The sequence below is a fragment of the Ixodes scapularis genome, unplaced genomic scaffold (genome assembly GCF_016920785.2).
Source record: "Ixodes scapularis isolate PalLabHiFi unplaced genomic scaffold, ASM1692078v2 PGA_scaffold1__304_contigs__length_218370807, whole genome shotgun sequence".
Taxonomy (NCBI): Eukaryota; Metazoa; Arthropoda; class Arachnida; order Ixodida; family Ixodidae; genus Ixodes; species Ixodes scapularis.
The window spans coordinates 53,027,735-53,055,573 of record NW_024609846.1 but is presented as its reverse complement, the minus strand read 5'-3'; the positions used below and the strand labels follow the sequence as shown (position 1 = coordinate 53,055,573).

General features: G+C 46.5%; 1 protein-coding gene across 1 annotated transcript; it reads right to left on the bottom strand.

The window, feature by feature from the left end:
- Window positions 1-159: 159 nt before the first annotated feature.
- Window positions 160-19,993, bottom strand: LOC121835716. Its single transcript, XM_042290165.1, has 5 exons — window positions 19,947-19,993; window positions 9,709-9,857; window positions 8,866-9,033; window positions 7,009-7,143; window positions 160-264 (listed from the first exon to the last, which is right to left on the bottom strand). The coding sequence occupies exons 2-5, from the start codon at window positions 9,853-9,855 to the stop codon at window positions 160-162; spliced, it is 555 nt and encodes a 184-aa protein (XP_042146099.1). The 5' UTR covers window positions 9,856-9,857; window positions 19,947-19,993.
- Window positions 19,994-27,839: the final 7,846 nt, after the last annotated feature.

Genomic DNA, 27,839 nt, shown 5'->3' with positions numbered 1-27,839 from the left:
GAATGTCTTGAAGTGGGAAGCACATCATAAGTCTTGCTGCGCTAAAAAAAAAAAAAAATTTTCGTCGTCCACAATGTGCGCACGATCCTCAAAAACGCTTCCTAGAATCCTCGCGCTCTACGGGAAACTTGGCTGCTAACGTTGTCGGTGCTCCAAGGTTTAAATGGCTGCTTGGCCAAAGCCGTAGATCATTTTTCCTGCCGAGTTGACGGTGATCAAGACCATCGTGATAATGAGCAATTTCAGCAGGAGGCCCAGGATGAACTGCGAACGAGAGAAAGACGCGACGACAAAGTATTACGGGCAATCTATTCTGGACGTAGCCTCCTATATACTGAAAAAAGCATGGCAGATCGCCGCGAGAAGCGGCCGCCCAAAATGGAAAAGGTGGAGCGGCAACGGACGAGAGTAGAGCTGCGTGACTAGCGCCCCGCTCCGGCGAGACGCCGAAATACACTTCTCCCGAGCGAACAAGTGTCTTTCGGGTCCTCGCCGCTGCAAAAGCTGCGCTCTGACGTCCAGGTTCACCGAGAAATGACTCTTTGATGTCTGTGCTACAAGATCCTCGCGCTATAAGTCTGCGACCGGGCACACTATGGCTCGGTCGTCGAACTGCCAGGCTTTGTGAGTATAGAGGAGGCTATGGTTCTGACCGTTCACACGCGTCAGCTCGCGTGAGCAACAGCGCGCGCTTGCGATCAAGACAAAATTGCAGCTAACAACCGCGTGTCTTTGTTTTAGTGCTCGCATCGAGGGCCAGCGTGGTTTTCGTCATAATTTGACTGCTACAGTCACTGCCAACTTTAGAAAAGGCGGGCGTGGCTTATGAGGATCACGTTTTTGTACTTCGTGACTCATCCCGAAGCGAGACTGATGCGCCCAGGACTTACTACGCCCTGCTTTTCTTGGCCTGTCAGTGAACTTCAGTTAAAGTGAGAAAGTGTCGTCAGCAGTGGCGGACCCTCTTTTGATTTCTGCACGTATAAAATTGAGGGGGGGGGGGGGGGGGTATTTTTTTAAACATGTTATACGCTGACCCTCTCCAGAGAAGATACCTGCATCCGCCCAGCTGGCCGTCAGTATTCCAGACGGGGAACTAGCGTTGTAATATACAGTGGCAGGTGAAAACTATAGCTGCTACACTAAACAAGCAGAGAAACGACTGAATTGTCTAACCGTGCCATTGCGCAGTGATGTCACATTATGGGCACATCTATGTGACCCCTGCTGTCTGAGATATCGAGGTCTCACTTTAGTCGGGCAACGAAACAACACTCTGAGTCTTCGCCGTTACTTTTGTTCTTGTCTTTGGTTTTAAAACAACGTCTATAGTTTGTATTGTACTTTTTCGGGAACAAAAATGTGAGTTTATTTTGCAAATATACATCGGTGAAAAGCGTGTCGTCTTAAATATCATGGTAGAAAGATATGTCATGTCAGGATTAAACTGGAGGCTATCATTTATTCTTTCCTTCTTTTCTTGTCCGCGCCAGGAGTGCGAGCGGAACACGAAGCATTCCTTGGCCCGTTCGGATACTGCACAGACTTCATCTCTCAATTTTCGATCATTGCTCAGTCAACTCACCGGTCTTCTGATAAAAGTATACCAGCTCTGGCTGTGGAAGGATTGGCACCAAACTCGTTCATATTTAGTCATTTTTCTGCGATTTTTTGCCATATCTCAGAATTTAGTTTTGAAACTGAAACTTTTTGAACAGTATTTCATGCTTTGTTCAATTTTAACAGAAACATTTGAGCTCAACTATTGTAAGTCTTTGTTTTAAATACGCCCGGAAATTTTCTAAATATCGAAAATGTAATAATTGTGCAATGTTTGAACGGCAATAAAAAAAATACTTATACACTCTATTTTCTCTAAACTTCCCTCGATGAACTTTTGAAAAGTGGTAATTAAAAATCCGCGAAAATATGTTGTATTATTTTGTTTTAAATTAGGAAAACAAAGGTAGCCAGGTTTATGTTGCAGTTAATTACCATTGGAGGGCTTATGTCTCAACCACTAGTGGTACTCGAGCACCGCATCCACAGTGGCTGTACTTGGTCCCATCGTCTCCCAGACACCACGGATCATTATACTAAAAATCTAAAGAGATTTTTTTTTTTTTTTTTTTTATTAAAGATGTGGTTGATATTGGCTAAGAAAGCTGAACTTTACGGTACGTTCAGCTTTGAGGCCGTTGTACTTGGTAGATTGCGCTGCACTGTGCTACTTTTTCATTGCAGTACTTTACTGTCAGCAGTATACTGACCAAATTGCTCGATTCATTACTCTAGCCATTACAATACTCTGTTTCTAATTACGTTGAACTGTAGCGGAGGTTACGATCGCCATCTCGGCCAATTCAGCGTTTCAAGTGACAAGGCATCAATGCGCCCCTCTCCAAGGTCACGTGACGCTAACACGTCACTCATCACTCATCTGGCACTACTTTACAGAGCAACGGCGCCGCTTTACAAGAGCTGATATCTCCAAAAAATCAACAGTTGCACGCGCAAGCGAAAAAAAAAAAAAAAAAAGCACGCCAAGAAAGCAAAGAGGACAACGAAAGTAACAAACCTCGTTATGAAAGCCAAAACCCCGCGTCACTGCCTATCACTAACACCTGCGACAGCTGCTAAACACACACTACTTCACTTCAGGAAGTCTCATTCAAGGACCTGGGTCAACACGAAATACTGATCACTTAAGGCTCGTTCACACTCTTGCAGCCGAGTACGACCGAGAGAGACGAGACCGGTTTTTAAGCCTTTTGCGACTTCTTAGGACCGGGTGCTCTGCAGCGGAGCTGTCCTAAGAGATCGCAAGAGGCTTAAAAACCGGTCTGGTCTCTCTCGGTCGTTCTCGGTTGCAAGAGTGTGAACGGGCCTTCAGGCGAAACGACTAGTCGAGGTAGGCGAGACATGCGGCAGCAGAGACTTCGGCGCCCATGAAAGAATGGTGAAGCTTTTGTTTGTTATGGTATGAATCCAAACGGAAGTACCCGTCTTGTAAATATTTTGTAAATAATAATAACTCTAATTACATGAGTTATTGTTTAAACGTAAAAATATGCCGCTGAAGATGAAATTGCAACATATCACAAAGGTTTAATAACCAAGATCTAAGCTGTTAATCAATCTCTTAGCCAATGAGAAGAGTTGCTAGCACGTCACTCCGTGACGTATTGCAGCCACTCCGTGACGCATAACAGCCACTCCCTGACGTATAATACCAATTTTGTGGCGCGCGATTTAAAACGCACGAAATAGCTGCAAACTAAAATCAGTCTCGCTGTATTTTTCTTTTTTTTTGTGTGTGTGTGTGGAAAATTTATTTGTTTTTTACATGTTTGTCCCAATTAGGCTGTTTAAAAAACACCTTTTTTCTTTGCAGTTACCCTTTCACATCTCCTGTTCGTGTGCTTCGTTATGCTACGAGCCATACAAGTCAATCCAAGGTCGTGTTAGTGCCGTTTGACCTTCGAGAAGGGCGCTTCGACGCGGTGTCACTTGATACGCCGAGCTGGCTGAGATAGCGGTCGTAACGACTACTACAGTCTATCGCAATTAGAAACGCAGTACAGTAATGTCTAGAGAAATTAATCGAACCATCTTGTCCTTCGACTACCCGCAATAAAGCACCACCCCGGGAACGTAGCGCAGTGCAGTGCAATTAACCAAACAAAGCACCCTAAGTACCGAAGGCGCCGCCAAATTCGGTTTCCGAAAAAAAAAAATATATTAACCACATTGCCAAAAAAAAAAAAACACATTTTACGTTTTCTTTTTTTTGTGTGTGTGTTTTATGGTGTCTGGCGGATAATGCAACCAAGTACAGTCACTGTGGATGCAATGCTTGAATAACACTGGTGAACGAGACATAAACCCCTCTAAAGTTGAGGCTTGGGCGAGTTGGTATGACGTACTTCAGAATTTAAAAACGGCGCAAAAAACGATTGACCGCATGAAGGCAGACACAGACAGAGCGCTGTTTCTTTGCCTGCCCTCACGCGGTACGTCGTTCTTTTTTTTTTTTTTTTAGAGCGCAGCTTCTAGGCGCCCGTTTCCGGCTTGAGCGGCTTCGGCGTCGCCGTCGCCGTCGCCGCCGGCGTAACCGCGCGGTGCATTATGGGTAAATTTTTTCGAAGAGACCCGAGGACTCCCGAAGGAACCCGAGGTCCTTCGGGAGGACATCGGGTCCCTTCGGGAGGACCGCGGGTTTCTTCGGTAGGACCTCGGGTTCCTTCGGAAGGAATTCGGGTTCCTTCGGGAGTTGCATGCAACAGGTTGCATGCAACCTGTTGCATGCAGATGGCATACAACGAGTTTTATGCAACCTGTTGCATGCAATCCAGGTTGCATGCAACCTGATAACGTCATCGTCATCCGCATCGTCATCGTCATCATCACTGATGACGTCATCAGTGACGTCACTGATGACGTCATTGGCATCCGCATCGTCATCGTCATCATCACTGATGACATCATTGGCATCCACATCGTCATCGTCATCATCACTGATGACGTCATCAGTGACGTCACTGATGACGTCATAAAATTGTCATCGTCAAGGTCACGTGACCCCTGAGGTCACATGACCCCCTAAGGTCACGTGACCCCACTGAGGTCACGTGACCCCCTGGAGTCACGTGAACCCCCTGAGGTCACGTGGCCGCCTGAGGTCACGTGATTCTCCTGAGGTCACGTGACCCCCCTCCCCCGAGGTCACATGACTCCCTTGACGTCACCCGACCTCCCCCGTGAGGTCACGTGACCTTAAAGGACACATGCAAAGGAAAAAAACATTTTTTTTAAACGGTTTAGATGGAAAAAGGACGCCATAAAACGATTTTACAACGAAGAAAAAAAATTTTAGAGCTGTATTTACGGCGCAAAACGAATTTGTAGTTGGCACCCGCGGGCACCGCGGAAAAGTGGTCCGTATTTATCACGTGACTGGTCTTTATTTATCACGTGGTGCATGCGTTCTTTTGGAAGCTTCCTATGGCCTCTAAAAGTAACTTATTCATCTTTGTTTGAAGTATAACAAAAAACTAAGATGAATAAGTAACTTTTAGAGCCCAAAGGAAACTCCTGAAAAAGCGCAAGCAGACCTGATAGACCTGTGCGCCGGTCAGACGACGGCGGCGGCGCCCCGAAGCAGACGAACTTGTGCGGCGGCGGCGACGGCGGCGTGGAGAAACGCGTTGAAGCAGCGTTCGCACAACGCTCAGCGTGCGGCGGCGACGCATCGCGGCGGCGCGCGGGCCTACCACGTGACCAGTGGCGGCTCCCGCGAGCGCCAACTACAAATTCGTATAGCGCCGTAAATATAGCTCTAAAAATTTTTTTTCTTCGTTGTAAAATCGTTTTATGACATCCTTTTTCCATCTAAGCTGTCTAAAAAAAATGTTTTTTTCCTTTGCATGTGTCCTTTAAGGAGTCACCTGTCCCTCAGTACGCTTCCATCCTCCTCCTCAAGAGCTGCGCTCCAACCGGCGCTACAGGGAATTGTAAACGGCTTTCATTTCTTTTTTGCGCTGTTTTTATCGTCTGAAGTATAAACCCTACACCGGTAATTGACTGACACATAAACCTATGAAAACGTGTATCTTTTCTTTTTGTAGCCAATTTAGTACAACAAGTTTTTACGGATTTTGAATTACCCGTTTCGAAGGCTTTATCCAGAAAAGTTTAGAAAAATATCGAGGATTTTTTGTTTAAACTGTTGCACAAATATTTCACAATTTTGACTTTTTATATATTTAGAAAATTCGCAGGCGCAGTGCAAAAAGCATTTAGAATAACTGAGGGATAACATTTTTGTTCAAAGCTAAAAAAAACATGAAGCTCTCTGCACAAAAAGTTTCAGCTTAAAAACTTAATTCTAATATGTGTTAAAAAATCGCAGAAAAATGTTTAAATAAAGAAGAGTTGCCCAAGAAGTCAAGTTTTTCATTTTATTTTATTTGGAATATAAATTTATATAAAATATATCTAACTAGTTCAAGTAGACCAGGCGTCGTGCTTTATACATAAACATGTTTACGTTCCAGAAATTTGCATTGTGTACTCCTGTGGCCCTCGAAGTTGCGTTTACGCGCAATTGGGAAAATGGTTCTTCCACCTCCTCTCGGACGCGATATTTTTTTTTTCACAAAAACAATTAAGATTTCTTTTTTAAGTAGTAAGGTTTATTTTATCGTATGGACAGGTTTTGCTACCTTATATAAAATTTAAGTGAGAACAAAAAAATAGGCATGACACCCCTATGACCGTCTTTCTCTGAACACGCCCTACAAGAGCAATTCGGATTCTTACTGAAAGCGCATACGCTTTCAGTAAAGTTTGAAAAAAAAAAAAGATAAAAGAGAGATATTAGTATACACTACGCATGGGCCCTTGAAGCATGGAAGTCGCGCCAGTATCTTGACGCGGTTATTTTTTTTGGTACTCTGCTTGCACTTGAACTTGCTTGATTTGAAGGAACGAGATTATCACTTTCCGTTTATTATCACAATATTGTCGCGAATAACGATTGATGAGGCGACGAAAACTTAAATAAACGTTTAATGGGGCGAACTTGTGCCCAAAACAGAAAGGAAACAGAAGGGAACTATTGAGTGTCGCGGGCGTCAATAGCGGCGTAACAGCAGGATTGATCGCTGGGGCGAGACTGACTCCGGCTCGCCACGCGGAGCACCGTTTGTACCCGCGTGTGTCTCTGGAACATTCATCCTAGAACATTCGGCGCGTAGAACATTCAGAACTCGATCAGACGAGGATGTTCTCGAACTTACGAGAGCGTCAGGTTGAAAGAATAAATAAAAGGGCAGTCCTCTAACTAGAATCGAACCTATACGTTCCGCGCGACAGTCAAGCACGATAACCATTCGGCCACACACGCGCTCGCTTTGCGACGCGCATGGCAATATATCGACTACAATAAATCATGATTCCTGAAAAAAGAAGTGACCAGGCCATTTTCAGTAAACGTAAAGTACTCACCAGCTTCAGGAAGGACACTCTGGCCACCTCATGCAAGATGACTAGCGGCACAGACGCAGGCATGATGAGATTGCTGAAGGCTCCAACGATGACAGGGATTGCATAGTACGTTGGGTACATGTTCTTAAACGTCGCCTGCCGTTGAAAAAAAAAAAGCGTTTTAGCCGGAAACACATTTGCGAAAAAAAACCGAATTTTGTGCGAAAACCGCAGACGAAAGTCGCACGGCAGCTAGGCTCCTTTTCCCTTGCTCCTCCCCTTTTCCGAAAATCGGGACGGGACGGAACGAAAAGAAACGATCGGCTCGCAACATGGCGGCTCACGCAGCTTCGGAAGCACCGCAGGCACATCGTATGCCATCCCTGCGTTCTCATCTCAACCTTCGTGGAAAACCCCTTCTTTCTCTATCAAAGGGTGGTGGTACAAAGGCTCGCGTGGCATTCGACGAGGTTTTAATAGCTGAAGTGTTTAAGAGGCGCGAAATATGGGACGCCAGTTCGCCAGACTACCGCACAGCCTCCTGAAGTCGGAGCACGAAAACCGCAGTGCATTGCGATTTCCGCGCCGCGCATTCCACCTTATGTGGTTCGTCTTCCGAAAATCGCAAGCAACGATTTTCGCAGCCTCCGATTTCTCTCCGATTTTCGGTTCGTTTTTTCGCAAATGTGTTCCCGGCTTTAGGAGCGGTTTTTTTTTTTTTTTTTTTTTTGTTGTTTTATGGCAAGTTTGACAAGTCTCTTGAGTATTGTTACTGAAAGTGACTGAATGTCAGGGGAAGGGGGGAGCTCTTGTTTGTCATACGTATACAAAACAAATAAATTAGTCGTTTGTTGTTTAGACAATGGGAGTTTAGTCTGTCAGAGAGGGTGACAATATTTCCCACTGTAGATGAGAAATTTACTACTTTGCCAGTGCAGTGCGACTGCTAGCCTTGGGTATTGAACTTGCATCACGCAGTAGTGATACACGACCGCACGCCGGTACGATGCTCATCCAGATCGAAACGGGCAGGGGTGGGGATTGTACCTAGGATTCCTGGGGTTCTGCAGCGCGAGCTTTCGCGACACGTGCTCCGAGCTGGTCTGCGTTAGCACACTTGGTTGCCGATCCCCCTCGTCGTACTTATAGCGCTAGCACGCCGCTGTTGTGTACCCCAGTTAGAAGGCGACGAAGCAGACCCGGAGCTCGGCCCTTCTCCTCGTGGTGGGCTTCGGCCTAGTTAATGGCAGACTCTATCCCTCACTTTACCTCATGTGCACAAAGCTGGGTACAGGGCCGTACCCAGAAAAAAATTTCGGGGGGGGGGGGGGGGGGGGGGGGGTTTTGGGGACAACGGCGGCCATTTTGAAAGTGTCTATTGTCTTATTTTCGCCTATGAATCATGTGCATCGGTGGCATATAATGGAGAGTTGCAGCAAACCGGAGAACCGGTCCCGGTTTGGTACCCGGTAGCCGACCGGCGCCACTGCGCGTGCGCAGAGGTGGAGATTAAAATCGGCTGGCTGCAAGTGCACCGACCAGGGCCGTACCCAGAAAAAAATTTCGGGGGGGGGGGGGGGGGGGGGAATCAGAACCCCCTATCCCCCCCCCCACCCCTGGTTACGGCCCTGGCTGGGTAAACCCATCTATCACAAAACAGACGCCTTTCGTGTGACTGTGTACGCTGTGCAGACCGCGGGATTGTTCGCTATTAATTTGAAGTTGTTTGAATCCATTCGGCGTACGGATCACAGCCTGTAACCTGGTTTTAGGTGTGGACTGCGCGGCTGCAAGGTGGCGAAGGTACAACTATACTGCCGTATTTGGTGAACGCGTGCATAACATCAAACCTTCTTCCTGATTGAGCGCAGCACTTACAATGTTGGAGACGATGGGCATCATCCCTTGAACGAGTTTTCTCTTGTCGGTTATCTCCGCCAGAAGGGACGCCATGGTGGCGAGTATCATCTGCACCCCGAGCGGGGATGTCCGCACCCAGAACGTCCTGTCGAAATGGTTGAAGATTTCCCCCAGAAGATCGCACGTCTAGACAAAGATACACATTTTATTATGCGCTTTTGCACATTACGAGGATTTCCAGAAATTTTTATACACCTTTAGATTGGATTTTCTGACCACTCTCCGCAAGAGGCGTTTGATCGTATCCCATTCCCCTCGAAATGCTGCATATTGTTCACGAAATATGAAATCTCTGATCAACCGGAATGTGAACACTGACATTTCAAGAGAACGGCTACAAATATATAGCTGCTTCATTAAATGACAATATTGAGTTGTTACAATGAAGGGGCGCAAAAAGATACACATCTAGACGACTTTTAAGTGGGCAATGAATTGAAACATTTAAGTGGAAGTAAAACCTCGAAACAAATATTAATTTATACACCTAATTTTGCTTCCCCTTGCGAATCAATCGATATAAGGTTGAGATGTAAACCGGGTCAATACATATTCTCTTTATTGTTTTCTAGATTACCACTTTTCCGGAGGAAGTAGTAATTCCTTTAAAAGGGATGCCCGCCTCTTTCAGTGTATCGTTTTTTCTATGAACAGGACCAAAACGAAAGAAACTGATATTGCATTAGGAATCGCTTCCAATGGTATTCTGAAATAGGTCACAGGTCAGTTCAGTCGCAGAAACATAACCTAGATCCAGCATTAGCGTGCCTCAATGGTATAGCAGAAATTAGTTCCTGTTACCTGGACGAGCTTCGAAGCAACTTGTACCGAGCCGAAGAGAAAGACGATTCCCCATGGAATTTCGCTCCAGGTTTTGTGTGAGCCGGAGAGTCGGCCCTCGTTGTGGCACCTCAGTGATGTGACCAGCAGCGCCACTGAAGGCAGCATTCCTAGAAGGGCGACCCTAATTAGGGTTCAGAGTGATATGCGAATTAGGTGCGTGGTATCCTATATACGTAAGGTCTACTTCACTTACGTGCGCTGTAGCTAAAAGTATACGTGATGCTAAAAAAAAAAAAAAAATTAAAGGGCGACGCAGTATTTTTTTAACTTTCTGTAAATGCAGTTTTAAATGAATACTTGACATTCATAACCTATGAAACACGGGGTAGTCTTTAGTTCTACGCAATACCGGTCGCAAAAAAATAATAAAAAAAATACCAGGAACGTTCGCCCCGTCAACTCGCATCCAGAAGGAGCGTCCACGTGATCTGGAGCCAATCATGTGCCGACAATGTTTATCATAGTCACGCACTGGGGTTGGCAAAGCACAGGGAACGCGCCGAGTTCCACATAATGTTAAGGTTCGGCTATTTCCGTCATCGCAGCGATTGGTCGCGAGTCGCTACCCGAACGCATGTCGATGCATTGATTCTCATGAGCCCACATCGATTGCTCACGCAGTTCTGGTGTCCACAGTATGAGTCACGTTTAAATATCGTCACCGTGGGGATAGCGAAGTATGAGGATGATATCATATGGGGATCGAATTATTGACAACACACACGATGCGATCCCCGCAACTTTATCATCAAGTTTTGCGAAGGAGAGACGGAACGAAAACGTCCGCTTTTATCCGTGAAATAAAGCAGTGACAAAGCAGCTTCGTGGTCAGTGGGGTTGCGCGCGAGTATCCTTGTGTCCCACTAGTTCCAGTACGCTCGAGTAAACTGAGGAACATTCGTACACAATATCGTTGCATGGCCCCTTTTATGGGATACTGAACCGAAATTTGGATTTCGCAAAGTAAGGCTGCAGAAGTGTTGAACCGGACGCTACGAACTCCAAAACATCACTCGTACATCGATATCTCAAACGGATGGCCGTACCTTTGGTAAAGAAGGGCGCGATCAAGCGAGTTCTTTGACGTAACTGTCCTCCGGGAGAATTTGAGAATGAGGAAAAGCAACCTCGCTTCTCTCCTCCTCGCTTCGGTTCACCAGCTTGACGAGACGTAGCGCGGAGGAGAGAGAATGGGAATCGTGACGCGCGTTGGTCTCGTCGGCCCGCCGGCCGGGTTCAATCACGCACTTCCTTTCCACAAAATACGGCGATCCGTTAGATATATCGCCGTATGAGTGATATTTTTGGTTTTGCAGCTTCCCGCCTATCCGCCCGGCCTTGTTTAGTGAGCTCGAAATATCGGTTCAGTATCCTTTTAAAGGGACACTGACACCCCTCAAAAAAAAATTTTATTTTTTGCCAGACGCTTCATTATGGTGTCGGAGGACTACCCAATTAATATTTTGCAACAGAGTAGCGTGTTTTTTTAATAAAGCCAAAAGACGCAACTGCTCGAAACCGAAACCGAAACCCGACGGAGGTCGGTGAAGTGGGGAGAAGAGAGTGAGTGGCGGAAGTCACGTGGCTACACCCGACCGTGCGTGTTTCTTCTTTTCTTTTTCTCCTCTCCGTAGCAGACGACACGATATGCGGCGTGCGGGAACTGCTCGCCGTGCGATACTTTTGCAGTTATGTTTGTTCCGCTCGTTGTTCTGTACTCCAAGATGAGTTGTTTTGTACATTGAGGAGGTGGAGATGAGTAGTGAGTGCCCGTGGTGAATTTCCATGATCGGCTCCGAAAAGAATACACCCAAGATGTTGCGTGAAGAGCTGGCTCACATGTCCTGCATCCGAAAAAAAGTGGCATTGTGCGACAGAGTTTCCGAAAGATCAACGGGATCGGGACCAATGGCTGGCTGCAATTCCTGTAGAACATATACGGGCACCTCGGAAAGCGGACGCTACCTGATTTATATGCTCCTTGCATTTTGTGGAAAGTGATTACATTGAGTTCGCAGGTGTCAAAACGGAAATCCCATACCATTCAATTCAGCGAAGTATCGTCCACAACATTTGTTTGTTTCTTCAGTGATGATTGTAAAAATAATAAAAAGATATGTAAACATCAGAAATGTTTGAAAAAAGAAAAAAAAAAAAGAGCTTCACGGGGGATCGAACCCGGAACTACCGCATGTGAACCGGACATCTTTCCCACTGAGCTACTGGGGCTTTTTTTTTTTTTTTTTTTCTTTATTGCCTGCTTAGACAGGTTTTTTTACAATACACACAAAAGGGAAAGGCTAAAGCACTTCAGCCGTACGAAGGCCGTGGCGGTTAAAAGCGTTTAAAACTGGCCAACTGATCCAACACTGGTAACCAGTCTGGAGGCTCGGCGAGGGCGCGATAAACTTCTCTTACATAGACAATGTTTTCAATAAAGTTTTCACGCACAGTGCGAACATTCACGTCTGCGTGTCGTAAACTCATTCTCGTCTTCCACATACCGTGGAGACTCAATAACATAATCATATCATACGGAATTTCATCTTCATTTTTCACAGCCAGATAACGAATACCGCGTGGGTTGACAGGTAAATCTTTTTTGAGGGTGCGCTGGAGGATGTCCCAGTGGAACACAGCGTCCCAACATTCGATAAACACGTGTTCTACGGTTTCGGCTTTTTTACACAATAAACAATTAGTGGACCAGGGGACAAATAAACCCTTTTCCTCCAGCCAAGTTTTCACCGGAAGAACGCCACAATGTAATTGAAAGAAAAAGGTTTTAACGCATGGCCTGACCGGCATTCTTTTCACTCTTTTTAGTACGTCTAAACCACCGCCGACACAGTATAATGATCTATACAATGGTATAGGAAACAAAACATCGACTAAATCTTTATACAATTTTTTCCTTGAAACTGTAGCCAAATATTCCATAGAAAAACGGACTTTCAACATGCGGAAAGACCATAAAACTTCTTTCATGTACCCATGAACACCTGCGCCTATTACAACACCGGATGACACAACAAATTCAGGCAGAAAACTTTGCAGGCGAACTTGAATTACAGTACGTAAGAAGGGGTCGTTTTGATCCCTAAGAAACATAAATCTCGAAACAATTTGCCTTATAAATAAATGTACTAGCCCTAGTCCGCCACTTCGCACTGAACGAAAAAGATTTGTGCGGGCACAGCGCTCCCAATTTGAGTTCCATAAGAAAACAGCAAGAACTCTGTGGAACTTCTGCACATTGGCCCGAGACATATAGAGTACCTGTAAGACATACCAAATCTTCGCAATCAAAAAAACATTACACACAGTGGAACGCGCGAAAATAGACAAATCCTTCCCCCTCCACCCTTCCGCCTTTGTTCTAACGTTCTGAGTCTCTTCATTCCAGTATGAAGTACTGTCACGATAATGCACTAACGGCACACCTAGATACTTGGTGGGTAAACTCTCCCACCTAACATTCATAAAAACATTTGGTTTTCTATCCCAATCACCGTGCCAAAACCCTACCGTTTTGTCCCAATTAATGACACTCCCGGTTTTCGCACAAAAAGAAGAGGCAACCTTGACAATTTCGCGAATACTTTCTTGATCCACGCAAAGAACCGCAAGATCATCCGCATACGACATGACTTTTACTTCATTCGCGTTTAGCTTAAAACCACGTACGTTATCGTTTCGAAGAAGTCTCAAACAAAACGGTTCTAAAAATATAGCAAAAAGCAAGGGCGAAAGTGGGCAACCTTGCCTAACTGAACAACGTATCTCAATGCTTTCTGTAACTCTCTTATTTACAACTAAACTTGTAATGCAATTTTTATAAGCCATCTTCAAACCTTCTAACAGAATGTACCCTACATTGGTGTGTTTCAAAATACGAAAAAGTATTTGGTGCGAAACACGATCGAACGCTTTCTCAAAGTCGAGTTGCAACATTGCTACTCGGCCTTGAAAGGCGTCGCAGCATTCTAAAACGCTTCTAGTTACATGTATATTCGTGCAAATCGTACGGCCTTTTATGCCGCACGTCTGATGCGGCCCTACGAGTACTTTAATAACCCTTTGTAATCTTTTAGCTAAAATCTTCATGTAAATTTTATAATCAACGTTTGTTAAAGTAATCGGCCTGTAAGATCCCACTGACAAGAGTTTCACCGAATCATTGTACTTAGGGATAAGCACAGTGTGCGTCCTAAGAAAAGATAGGGGTAACATCTGCTTCTCATAGGCTTCGGTCACTACCTCATACAGCGCAGGCGCCACCGCATGCTTAAAAGACTTATAAAAATCTGCACCAAGGCCGTCCGGCCCTGGGGTCTTTCCACTCGTCAGCTCATCGATGGCAGCTTCGATTTCCGGCACGGTGATAGGCACCTCTAGGCTGTCGCACACGTGCTGTTCTAGCTGGGGCATCAAAAACAAAAAATCCGCATCGAACCCGTCGTCTACTGACGCGATACGCCCAAACAAATTTCGATAATGCTCCACAAAAGCCCTTTCAATAACCGCCCTGTCACGCGTCACCGTGGTTCCGTAACAGATTTCCCTGATATCGTTACGTTGCGCGTAACTTTTTTCGTCGCATAGTGCGCGCTTCGTCGGAGCTTCACCCATCCACAGCTTGTCGCTTCGAGCCCTTACTATCGCTCCTCTGTATTTCTCGACATCGATCAGTTCCAATTTACTTTTACATTCTTTTATTTCGCGCATAAATTCACCGGGATTTGCGCTCTCTAGTGTTACAAAACCGTTTAACTGACGCCGTAAAACATCCTCTTCTTTCTTTTTCTGATAGTTAAGGGTGCTGCTTCTCTCGATTGCAGCCATCTTTACTTCTTCTTTAAAAAGATCCCAACGAACAGCCCACAATGCATTATCGTTACCATATAAATTTTCAAAAAGAGTACTCACACTTCCTCTAAAAGGTTCATCCGTAAGAATACTACTGTTGAGCTTCCACAGTGCCCAGTCCCATTTAGGTGATTTTGTCTTATTGCCAAGAGTAAACATGACTAACGCATGATCACTGAAAGACATGTGCTTAACAGAGTAATCGCTACAAAGAGGTAAAAGATCAAGAGAAACATAGACCCTATCCAGTCTCGCATGACTCCGGCCTTGAAAATGCGTGAACTGTACATTTCCCTGATTCATACAGGCCGCCACGTCCTCTAAGCAATGCCCCGAAACAAGATCATTCAAAGAAAAGGAACTCGCGTCTCGAACAGGAGCATGACTCGCTCGATCTTGTGGCCTACAAACGCAGTTAAAATCACCAAGAAAAACAATTACCCGCTCGCAATCGAGATACGTGCTCAGGCTTTCAAAAAAAACTTTGCGTTCACCTTCGCGATTCGGCGCGTAGACACAGAGAACGCGCCAATCAGCGTTAGAAAAAGAAAAATCGCAGTAAACAAATCGCCCGGAACCACAAGAATGCACGGCTGTTTCTACCACTCCAATTGACCGCCGAATAAACAAACAACAGCCGGCGGAAAACCCAACAGCATGCGACACGCAAACGTTAAAATAATTCTGAAAAATTCGCACCATACGGTCAGTCTGTTCCTGGCTTTCAATTTTGGTTTCTTGAACGGCAATAATATCAAGCTCGTTCTCAGAAAATAAACGGCTCAACTGGCACTGCCTACGCCTGGCTGACAGGCCACGAACATTAATCGTGGCCACGCGTAAAGGCACGTTCACACAGTTGCGTTCGGAGCGACCACTACGCTTACGAACGAATGCAACCGGTTGGAGCGACAAGTTACCATAGCAACGAAGCGCCAAACGGTCGTTTCGTTCGTGTTCGTTCGCAACGCAAGGAGTTGAGCCGGGCTGAACTTTTTCGTTACGTTCGGGAACGACGGGAGCGACAGACCAATCACAGGTCGAGGAGCTCGGTCGCGCGCGTTGCATGCCGGTCGTTCCAGGCTCCTTCTATTTGCAAACATGGCGTCGGTGGTGATCGTCGGCAGGACGGTGTGGTGAAGGCTCATCGTTCCCCGTAAAAGGGCTATCCTTGACTGTGAATTTTCGTCGTGTGTCGTTAGGATAACCCAGCACGTACTAGAAGGGAAGATCCACCTACTTGTGCGGCGATCTCGTGGCGGCACTCTCAAGACAGCAGAAACGCCCGTGCCGTCGTGTTTGTTTACTTCGACTACAGTGGTGCTTTCTTAGCATTTGTGTCCTCAAACATCACCCGGATTTCTTTTTTGGCGCACTCCTTGCGTGTGCTCAAGTTCAAGGTATTACTGGTGCGTACCGTACAAAGGATGCGAATCTTTTACTCGTTTTCATCGCCCGAAAAAGGTGATTAGTGTTAGCAATCCTGAACGCTCGCATCGTCTGTCACATTATATTTCTACGTTGCTATATCGTTGCTAAGATTACATCGTGTATTATAATCGTAAAAAAGGCGTGTGGCGAGATTTGTACTGTTGGCAAAGTCGTGTATTAAAGTCGTGATCGTCCAAGACGGCGTACTGCATCTTTTTCTTTTTTTAATGCACTGCCCTGCAAGCGTATCCTGAAATAAAGAGTAATAAAGCTTGAGGTCATAGAAGACGGTCTGTCTATTTTATGTTACGCAAGTGAGTGGCAGCGCGTCCCCTTCTTTTTGGAGGCACCGCTGAAACAGCTGACGGCAACGGAGAGGCGGTCGCCGTGCTGCCGACCCGCTGCGCTTGTTGCAGTGGTAGCAGGAGTGTACGCGCGGCGCAGAGCGATCGCTCCGGTCGCTCTGGTCACAACGGACGCAGTCGCGGATAACGGGTTCGTTTTAGATGTCTGAACCAGCCTTTACACAGCTATTGTAGGCGCACAGCAGATCTTCGTGACTGTACGCCGTAGCCGAACCCTCGGGCTGCTCCGGTGAGGACCCCGCTACCCCGCGTCGGGCACGAAACCGTCCGCCATGTTTGTAAGCGTAGCTGGGTCGCTTCCTATTGGCTAGGAGCAAGAGCTGAAGCTCGTTTCTCATTGGCTGTTGCTTCGTATGGTTGCATGCGGTTGCATGTGTGTGTACACGTCGCGCACAGTTGTCGTTGAAGTCGCAGCGGTTGTATTCGTTCGTAAGCATAGTGGTCGCTCCGAACGCAAATGTGTGAACGGGCCTTAAGGCTGCCTCGAGACGAATTGCCATTCAGGGAAAGGGAGACCGTATGGTGCCTACCTTAAGTTCTGAGAAGTTGGCCTTCCAACGAGCGGACTTCGACGTCCGAAAGCCACCGGCCACTCCAGGTTAGGGGGATGGTTGCGCCCCTTTCTGGTCCTTCACAGGAATGTTCTGTTTGACTTGGAGCCGCCTTCTCCAGAGGGGCGCTGCCTTGGAGGGTGGCTCTTCCTGGCTCGTCACGTTAGGGTCCCCGCTTCCGTCGTCCCGCGTCCGCTTCGAGGCCGCACCGCTTGCCGAAGAGTCCTGGTCTTCCATGGGCGATTCCCCTGACAAGTCAGGGGCGGTGACGTCGCTCGTGCCGGCGGCCGTGTTCCCAGGTCTCGACGCCTCGACGGACGGAACGTCCGGAGACTCGGCCCGGCCAGCCGTTCCAGCAACCGGCGTGGCATCGACTTCGGAAGGCTCCGCGACACCCTCGGGAGTGGCTGCTACGCTCGCCGTTGACGTAGCCGGGGACGCAGCCTGCTCAGCCTCGTCCTCATCCATCAGCAGCTCCGTGGACTCCTCAGTGACCTTGCTGGAGGCCGCACGGGCGTACGTCTTGACGCAGTCCCGGGCCTCGTGTCCAAAGGCGCGACACTCCGTGCACCGGGGAGCCCGGCAGTCGCGGCGAATATGCCCCGTGCGACGGCAACGGAGACATATTGGCGCCCGCCCGGGAACTACGACCAAAACGTTGCCTCCGCTGACACGGAGCTGGTGCGGGAGGCTCTCGAGGGCAACGCCCTCCTTGAGGGCCAGGCGCATAACGACGGTAGTGGAGTCGACGTCAACGAAGCCGTCGACCTTCCACTTCTCTCGGGAAACCTCCTTCACCTCCCCGAAAGGCTCGAAGGCTCGCCGTATCGAGTCCACAGGCGCGTCAAAGGAAACCCAGTGGAGCTTGACGCGAAGCTCCCTCCGGTTGGGGTCGACCGGCAGACACGTCTTCCCCTTCACCTGAAGACTCTCGGCTTGCAGCAGCTTCGCCTTGGCCTCCGGCGTCCGCAACTTGAGCAGCCAGACGTGGCTCATCTGGTAGGCTCCCAGACCCGCCACGTCTGACAAGACGCCCACCTGTTTCAACGGGTCCCGGAAGTCTTCGAGGCGGTACGGTCCCTTCGAGGTCAGCGTGAAGGACCACGCTGAGTTTCGCCGCTTCACCGGTGGGCAATGTCGGCAGCTGCAGACGATGCTCCTTCAAAACGGGGGCAACGTTATCACCGCGGCCGATAGCGGCCTCCGTCGCTGGCGAGGAGCGATGCATGACACGTCCGTTCGCTATCGCGTCCGGAAGTGGAATCCCGCTGAGCTACTGGGGCAACGCCTTTATGGTGGATCTCTTTTCTTAGTAATAATCAGCCGGTAAACTGTAAGTTGGAAAGTTTGCTGTCGATTTTTCTCTAGCAAAGGCACTCCCGGGTCGAAGACGGGAAGCACCACGCTTTGGGGACATTCGCACCTAGTAAAGAAATCGTACGCGTGCATATTCAACTCGAAGTAGACACGTCGTGCTTGACGTTTGCGCGAGCGATGTCTTCAGCCACGAGAAGGGAGCGACGGCTCGGCGACGTCTTCGTGCAAATCGGCTTGGTGGTCGGGCGTGTCGTACGGGACGAATACCAATTCTTTTGATCAGTCCCAAATTTCTTTTTAACGGTAGACAGAATTCGCCGGTACCGCGAGCGACAGTTCTGAAATAGAGGTCCCACGTCCGTCGTCCGCTGCCATCGCCGTCCCCGCGAGTCCCACGATACGCGAAACGACGAACGCACAGAATGCTTCCGGTTGTCTATGGAACTTTTTTTTTTCAATCAACGTATTTACAGCTTTTTAAAAGCCACAAAAAATGGGTTTCATAATTTTTTCTATTTTTAATAGTGAGTGTGTGCCTTCAGTGACCCACGACTTTGATTAAATTTGGTGGTCGCATCGATACCTTAGAAAACGGTCCGTGACCGCGAAAAAGAGAGTGAGCGAGACTCGAACCGGCCAGTTCTTGATCGGCGGTTTTCGGGCGGAAAGAAACCGAATTTCGAGCCGCAAATTCTGTTCTGGGTAGTTGAGCTCTCATATGTCACGTACAACTAAAAACCTCGGCGAGCATAAATACCCTGTCAGTGTCCCTTTAAAGAGGACGCTTCCAAGGCTTCAACTCCAATAATGGAGGACTTCCTGGGGCTTTCGCTTCGATGCAATCGCGAGACACATGTACGACGAAACCTTCCGATCCGACGTGCGGACTGCCGGAATGACCTTGGGGGGAGAGGGTTTTCGTAGCATCGGAGAGCGTTGAAAAGCCTCGCCTCCGACCGTCGTATTGCGCGGTCGGACGTCGGATCGGACGGTTTCGTCGTATATGTGTTTCGCGCTTAACGGCGCCTCTAACGCATGTTCGTCTGTTGTGTTTAACGTTTTATACCGGTCATGCATCAAGAGTAAGTCGCAACAAATGACGTTACACGAGCCGGCATGCCATCTTGTCGTATGCCGCGATCCTGGCGGTTGGCCGTAGAAGTTCCGGCAATAAGTACAAGCGAACACGAGTGTCGCTGTCGTCGTGACATTTCAACTCATGACTGCTGAAGCTTCTGCGCACTGTCAAGCTGGAGTGTGGCCTGCAGCAGAGCGGCTATCTGCCGTATTCATCTTTCCTGCTGTGCCATCGCTAGGATCGCGGCAGGCGGCAACATGGCATTTTTACAACGTCATCGGTCGGTAATCGAGGGACCATATTTGAGAACACGGTGAGCACACCAGGCTGCAGGACGGATTTCAGAAATCATAGAGGCCGGGGATTTCCCCAGGAATTGAAATTGGGGGGGGGGGGTCTACATTTTTAGGGAGTGGTTAGGGGGAGGGGGGCATTTAGAATAGAGGAGTCATTGCAAATTAAGGGCGTGCCTTCAGAAAAAAAAGGGGGAGGGGGGTTATACACCTCCCCCGAAGGGGTTTGTAGGATAATCACTGATAGAGGAAACATACGAAACATGGGAAGGGGGTTCTGCGCGAAACTTACCTGGCTTCCAGCCCAAGCAGTACCACGGGCACCAACAGTATGCAGAAGATGAAAGTGCACGCAATGCAGGTAAATACAGGCAATCTGAAAAAAAAAAGAAAAATGAAACGAATATCTTTACGATCTTCGAATGTGGTTCTGAAGGCTCTTGCGGAGTAAGGTAAGGGTCCATTCACACGGCAGCGTTTGAGTATACCTTGTGGCGGCTTCCGTCAAGATAAGACTTCGAGCTACCATGTCAACCCAGCATGGCGTCGCTCGCTTGCTGGGGTGACAGATATGAAGAAATTGCTTTGTGCAAGGATAACTGGACGTCGTCACAGAGCGTGTGAAATTCAGAATAGCTAGCGGTGAAAAATCACTTGTGCACTATTGTGCGCAGATTTCGGCAACATCATGAAGGCCTGTTTGCAGGCGATGCGGCAGGGTCGGCGTTCGCACCAAGCTCCTCATAATAACGGTCACTGTTCGTGACTCACTGTCATAAAGAATAGCGCTGTTTGTTCTCTCCAGTAAAGCCTGACTAGTTTTTTTTTTAATGTAAGTTCTGAGTTAGGATTATGACAGCGGTTGTTCCCAAAGAGTTACAACAGTGCATGCTTACTTATCGATCCAAACATTACTCATTCTCAAAATTTAGGTACAGCCCCCCCCCCCCCCCCCCCCCCCCGATTCCTAAAAACAATTTTTTTTTTCTTTAAATTGCAGTATCGCATTACAGAACGCTCATCATTTGCCCAAACGTAGCCCTGACGCTCCGAACCAGACGACAAAGTTTCAGAACTAACTGTTATCTTCATAAAAAGTTATAAACGAATTTCTGAAATTTTTAACTAGAAAATGGCCGCCGATCGACCTTCTGTAATACATGGAGCTGAATGGCACCGGTTATCGAAGACGGGTAAAAACGAGCCCCGTTTTCAAACTGAAAAGTTTAGAAAATCATTATCAACTTTTGATTGAGATAACGGTTAGTTTTGAAACTTCGGTTGAGACCGTTAGGTCTACATTTGGGTGGAGAATAAGCGTTCGATAATGCGTAGCCTAATTTTGCGGTGAAAAAAAAATATTTCGTAATTGTTTTGGGGGGAGGGAGGGGGATCTTGTAGATAATTTCAAATTTGCCGGATTTAATTTCAGCTGAAAATCACCTGCGTGCGCACAGTCCCCAAAAATATGAAAGACCCTTTCGACGAGACAGTTTTACGTCGGTGTTCTGGATTGGCTCTGCTTGACCGAGAAAATAAATGATTTTCTGAACTATTCTTTCTTATGGCATACTTATCACCGCCCAAAAAACTGCTTGCGCAAGTGGGGCTTTCATTTTGTGAAAGACGGTACCTTGCAACCCATACACGTGCATTCTAAAATTTCCCCTGCGTCTTCCCTGTGCAACTCCCTGAGGACCAATCACTGCTGCCAACGGAGGGAACTCGGCGAATGACAAAGCAGGAAACACGTTTCTTTTCACACACAAATAAGATTAAATCTGCCATATTGCACTGAGCATGGCATTTCACATGGCACGTCATGCTCTCTGTCCCACCCCAATTTTTTTTTTTAATACTCTTTTGGTTTTGTCATTTGTCGAGCTTTTCGTCAGACGGGATATGACTGACTCTTCGAGCGCTAGCTCTTTGAAAACGTAAACGGATAGAACGAACAGCGCTAGTCTTTATGACAGTGAGTCACGAACAGCGACAGTTATTATGAGGAGCTTGGTGCGATTACCTGGCAGCGTTACTTCCAAAATTTCGTGTTTTTTTTTTTTGTTCTTTTTTTAACTCACGTTGAGTGTCCAAGGTCCTCGAGTTTGAGGAGAGCAGTGTTTATGGTGGTCGACTGTTCTTCGCTCGTTGTTTCCGGCTCACTGCGGAGAAACTTACACTAATTAGTGTTTCAATGAAAGTAGCGATAGAAATATAATATTTTCGCGAGTCTGAGTGGCTAAATGGATTGTTTTTGCGGAGGAGTATGCGTTCCGCCGTAAGCAAACATTACGCTTAAACTTTTGGCACGTCCATTGAGTTTATTAACCGGGGAAAGTGTTGAGACAGAATCCAGATTCCTTAGAGATGTGAAGTTGCACGTTGAGAAACTGTAGGTTGGCTTCGTCAATTTGTATGCAAGATACGTTACATCAAGGTTATGATGGCGTGTTTGTGAACGTCAATCTTTTTGATGAGCAAATATTTAAACAGAGCTTTGCACGATGATAACTCGATGCATAACTGTTGAGTGTGAAAAATACTGAATAGGACCTCTAATCTCCATCTTCGCTTGGGCTGAACTCTAGCATTAATATCGAGCAAATACCTGCTTCTATTTTATTACTCTAATGATACATAGCTCTTGGTTCGATGACATCTAGCACTTGTTAATCTCTATGATATCGACTGTTGAGTCTTATCCACTGGAATTCAGTTCCAATTACCAATCTGCGTGAATTTCATTGTTCTATATTCATAATTAGGGCTTAAAGATTTACCTTGGAGGCATTCTTATTTTTTGTTCCCCATAAACATCATGTGGCTGTAGTGCGATGAAACATGGAAGGGAACGTGTAACAGAAGACGTATAGGGAGCCCTCTTGCCGTCTTATTACGCGATATCTTATTCTTATTCAAAAGAAATTTTCGGGACACGGCAAAGAAAACGGGTATTCTTTCGGCGAGAAAACTCTTATCTTTCGGTTTTCTTTACGACTCTTTTCAACGGAATGATGAATAATTTAATGTAGATAAAGATAATGGCTCCCCGTTACGATTTCAGTGTGAGACGCTTGTTTAATCAGGAACGGGGAATTCGACGAGAGCGCCTCTTACTGGGGAAGTACTTGCGACCGACTGATGTAGGCACAGATGAGGACCATGGCCAGCAAAGATCCAGGTAATGTGAAAATCCACCAGGAGGTCGCCGAGATGACGCCTTCCGGAGACTGGTGTCTAACCGAAGACAAACAAAAGCCTCTTTCAGCCCGGGGTACCGGTTCACAAGGATAATATTCAGTAAGTAACGTTCTCCTCAAGGGGTTACAAAAATGTCTTCGAGCAGCACGGTAGTACTCGATTCTAGAAGAGAAACACACGAGGACACAATATTTAACTCAAATTATTATCTCACTATAGACGCTTTTCTTGCGCGCCATATTTGCGCTGCCATAACTGACTTTCTGCATTCTCACGATATGCCCAGTCAACGAAATAGGCAAGGACAAATCTGCACAAAGGCTGCCACACAAAGGCTGCCTTGGGGACAAGAACACTGTGATATCAATAGAGCCAACAACTTAACGTGCGACCATAGTGCATGATGAAGCGAAACTAACATAACGAAAGGAAACTAAAATGAAGGTCAGTTATGGTGGCGTTTATATACAGCAGCCAAAAATCGTTGATAGAAGAAAAAAGAAAACTCGTAAAAAGTGAGTAACTGCAGCGATTACTACCTTTTTCTGGTCCTTACTACCTTTTTACTAGCTATTTACTGCCTTAAACACGCGATAGCTATTAAAACGTTAGTAACTGCAGCAGTTACTACCTTTTCCTGACCGTTACGAGCTTTCTAATAGCTATTTAATCTCTCAAACGCGCGACAAGTAATAGCTGCAGCTGCTACGCGGGGAGGCGAGAACATGGCTGCTGGGAACCTATGGCAACGTTGTTTATTAGACTCTCGCAAACAATTACTGTGTGTACCGTTACTTCTTAATAAGAGATACACTCCTTGGAATGTGTAGAAAGAATCCTGGAGAACAATAATCGTGCAAAAGCAGCACCATATTTGTCAAATTTTTCACAGACGAGGTGGTCCCTGACCCCCTCGTTTTGTGTTAGCGTGTCGTCGCGTGTGTGTTGTGTGTGCATTATGTGTTCTAATTCCTTGCATGGATTAAATTCATAATATGTGTGCAAACCTGAATGAAAGTAGCGTGGAAATAAAATCTATCCAAGAAAAAATACTTTTCTTGCCAATTTCAAATTTGACGCTGACTAGCGCCACCTGGTTCGAGAGTTTTAGTGCGACTCTTGCTATCGCGCATCGTTAATAACTCTTTTGTTATTATGATGTGCATCAACGAAGGAGGAAATACCTTTTTGCCAAGGAAGGTTCTTCCCTTTATGAGGGTAATAACAGACACTGCTTAGAGGTAGTAACGGCCACTGGGTCTTGTGAGAGTTAGTGCAAGTTACTATCTAAAGGTAGTGAAAGATACTAGGCTCATATTACCAGGTTAGTAAAAGTTACTAGCTCCTTTAGCTAGTAATGTTACTAATTCGATCGTTACTAACTGCAGTTACTAAGAGCATAGTGCATTTTGTGACAAGCAGTTACTAACTTTTAATTAATAAGAACTCTGAACTTTTTCCTAAGAGTGTAAGCGCAATGTACAATGTAAGAAGTACATGTTTTCTCGACCCACAATCTCCAATTTACAAGTGTATGTTTTTTTTTTCTATCAATATTTACGTTGAGTTCTACTGCGCTACGCTGCTCAGGTAATGTTATAAAAGAGAAAACGTTCTTCTAGCGAATACTCATTGGAATCGAATAGCGGCATGTGAAGCATATTTTAGCACTGCAAGAAGAGCCGAGGGTTTCCCGTGCACTTCGAAGGCTTCGAATAACACAGTGCTATTTGATCCGAACTACAATTTGCACACACCTACTTTTTCGGGTTTAAAGACGTCCAAGAGTCCACTCAACAAGCTTCGTTTAGTACGACTTTACCGGCTCTACAGAGAGTTCAAACTGAGTGAAGATGAGGCTTAGAATGGACCTTTTGTATTTATTCGCGCGGTCTTCCCCCCGAAAAAACGGAGACCAGGATGTCTATAACTTTAGGCAAATAGAAACGACCGCGCCCTTTTTGTATTGTTCGAGCGTGTCAATGTTCCTTGGCCATTTCGAGTCAGAAAATGGGCAACGTATTTCAGAGCAGGTGCTCCACATGTGACAACAAGTGATATTGTCTAAATCCGGAAACATTCTCAGGAATGCTGACATCCTCAACGCTGCCGCTATTTCTCTCAAATACGTACATGGTAACCTAGTGAACTGAAGTGTGGTTCAAACACAAATTGGCGGTGGAGCAAGAAGATTTTATGGTTATTGAGGGTTTAACAAACGTAGGGCGTGATTTTTTGTATTCGTGCTTTTCGTCTCGTGGTTCGTAATATCGACGTTCTTATCGCAGAGTTCTGCAAATTTATGGACTTCGGAGAAATAATAAATAGAACTGAACGTCTAAAAAAACAAGGACAAGAGGAAGAAGAGACAACAAGTTGGCGTGCTCAAAACTGAAAGTTTAATTTGAAAAGCACACACTCGTATACGGTTTGTAACACACCACGTCATTGCCTTAGCTCCCACTCTTTCTCCAGAAGAAAAATACACATTCCTTATCAAGAAGGACCAATGATGGCTCGCTGACACACTTGCTTGTGCCACTTGTTTTGATTGCAAAGGCTTCCAGTATCTTTCTTATTGTTTTATTCCTATGCCTTCCAAAAATCTTAATCTAAAAAAAAATAAAATAAGTGGAGTGCATTCGTATCTATTGCAATGCACTGCCAAATGGCCTGAGGGTGACTGTCTAGTGGTAGCAGCATGCTCCCTTACACGATCATTAACGCAAGGCCCAGTTTGGCTCACGTAAGAAAAATGTCGTGGTGTCTTAGGAACCGTATATAAGTGTGTGTGTGTGTGTGTTTTTTTAATTTAAACTTTCAGTTGCGAGTACGCCCCAACGTGTTGTCGTTTCTTCCTCTTGTCCTTGTTTTATAGGCGTTCAGTTCAGATGGAAAACTAACATGCCCAACTTATTATTTTGATGAAATAATAAATTGCTCGGGACTTGTCACCCCCTGCGTTTCTTACGCAGCTATTGACTGAAGCGCGATTCACACAGTTAAGTTGAGTCGGACCGAATGAGAAGGTTGCTATGGCAACAGCTTTGTCGGCTCCACCCAGAACCGGTTTTCTCCCCGTTTTGTTGGAGCCGACGCGGCTGTTGCCATAGCAACCCTCGCACTCGGTCCGACTTAACGCAACTGTGTGAATCGCGCTTTATATTCGATGATCTAAGACGGTAGACTGGTGATGGTTGTACTTGGATGACAGCTCCTCGAGGACTTCTTTAGCTGGCCCACCCCAGAAACCGCAGAGGCTTCCCAGGACAGACATCAGAGACGGACCGAGCAGGAAGGCGTTGTGCACGTCAGTCCGACACCTGAGGAAATGTGAGCCGTGACCAGTACGGCATAGGGAAGACCGAGCGTGTATACTCCCCACTAGCTTTCTTGGTGTGACGGGGCAGTATATGAAAAGTATAAGGTTTAAAAGCGCAAACAGACAGGGACAATAGAAAATAACACAAATGACAGGGACAAGGCGTTTGTGTTATTTTCTATTGCCCCTGTCTGTTTGCGCTTTTAAACCTTATACCTATCATGGACCAACTAGCCCAAACCAAAGTTTTAATCAGTATATGAAAGTTATTTATAGGGTCACAATCGACCTATTAACGCAGGATGTCATTGTAAAAAAGAGATTTAACTAAAATTTGGAGCTCAAAAAAAAAAATGCTGGAGCGATAGTTGAGACGCTGCAAAACCCCCAGAACATCCCTCATACAGCGATACCTCTAACGAATGGCCGTATTCTTTGGAAAAGAGGTGCGCGATTGAACACGGCCGACGAGGCCTATGAGACATGTGACGTCACGGTTCGCACTCCCTCTCCTCTTCGCTTCGTCCCCTCGAGCTGGTGAACCGGTAGCGAGGAGGAGAGAAGCGAGGCCACTTCTCCTCATTCTCAACTGTTCCAGGAGGATCGCGACGTGATAGTCCTCGCTTGATTGCGCCCTTCTTTTCTAAAAAAATACGGCCATCCGTTCGAGATATTGATGTATAAGTAATGTTTGGAGTTCGTAGTGTCCGGTTCAACGCTTCTGCGGCCTTATTTTGGGAAATCCAAATTTCGGTTTAGCATCCCTTTAACGAGGATAATTCAGATTCCGCTAGCGTCCGTTTTGCTCCATAGCCGAGCACTGTTGAGACTATAGGATAGTTGGCCAGCTGTAAAACTATAGTACGCCGTGAACCAACTGCGCGTGTTCGCACGTGTTATATGTCGACACATAACTTATGAATCACCCCACACAATCTCCCTCGCCATAGTCCACGTTCTCGACGTACAGTCGCAAGACAGAAAAGGATAGAAGTAATCAGGGGGCGATGTTTCGAAAAGACTCGGAGGGTGCCAGAAAGACGGATATTGATCTTGAGCATCAAATGCTATTCCGCATGTGACGTTCTGATCAAAAAATCAAAACATAGCTGCATCTTTTTTAATCTTTTTTTTCCGTTTTTTTATTACTGCGTAGACTAAAAAATTTGGTACGTCTACTTCCCTGCAAAGCACGTGGGAAAATCAATGGCTGCATTCACTGATCTCTATGACAACTTGCTGGATCGCCCATCCTCGCTTGGTCGCTGTAGCGCTGGTGCGGCCACCGGGCGGCCATCTTGCATGCAGCAAAATTGCGTTTTTGGAGCGTTGCAGAGGCTCGCGGCAGGAGTACTGAAGACGCGTTTTCTACTCGTTCGTCGTCATTCGCGGAAGAACTTTTTTAAACACCTGTGAAAACGGTGAGAACTGCATTTGAGAACACGTGGAAATTTTTACGAAAGTGCAGCGCCGCAGGAAAAAAAGCACAACTCGTCGAAAGCAAGTTTTGGCGGTCTTGCGGGGTGGTCAAAGCTTCCTTGGCACGCTGAAGTGCTGCGTCTCTGTGCCTCCGCACGCTACACCGATCAAGAATCGAGACCGTGTGGATGTCTTTTGCGAGTGCAATGTGCGTGAAGCCGTATGTGTCTCTAGAACAGCGTT

Coding starts and splice junctions, on each gene's coding strand:
- LOC121835716 (XM_042290165.1), bottom strand. CDS start 9,855: ATGCTGCCTTCAGTGGCGCTGCTGGTCACATCACTGAGGTGCCACAAC. Junction 9,034..9,708: donor TTGCTTCGAAGCTCGTCCAG/GTAACAGGAACT, acceptor ATCTTTGTCTAG/ACGTGCGATCTTCTGGGGGA. Junction 7,144..8,865: donor TGCCCATCGTCTCCAACATT/GTAAGTGCTGCG, acceptor TTTCAACGGCAG/GCGACGTTTAAGAACATGTA.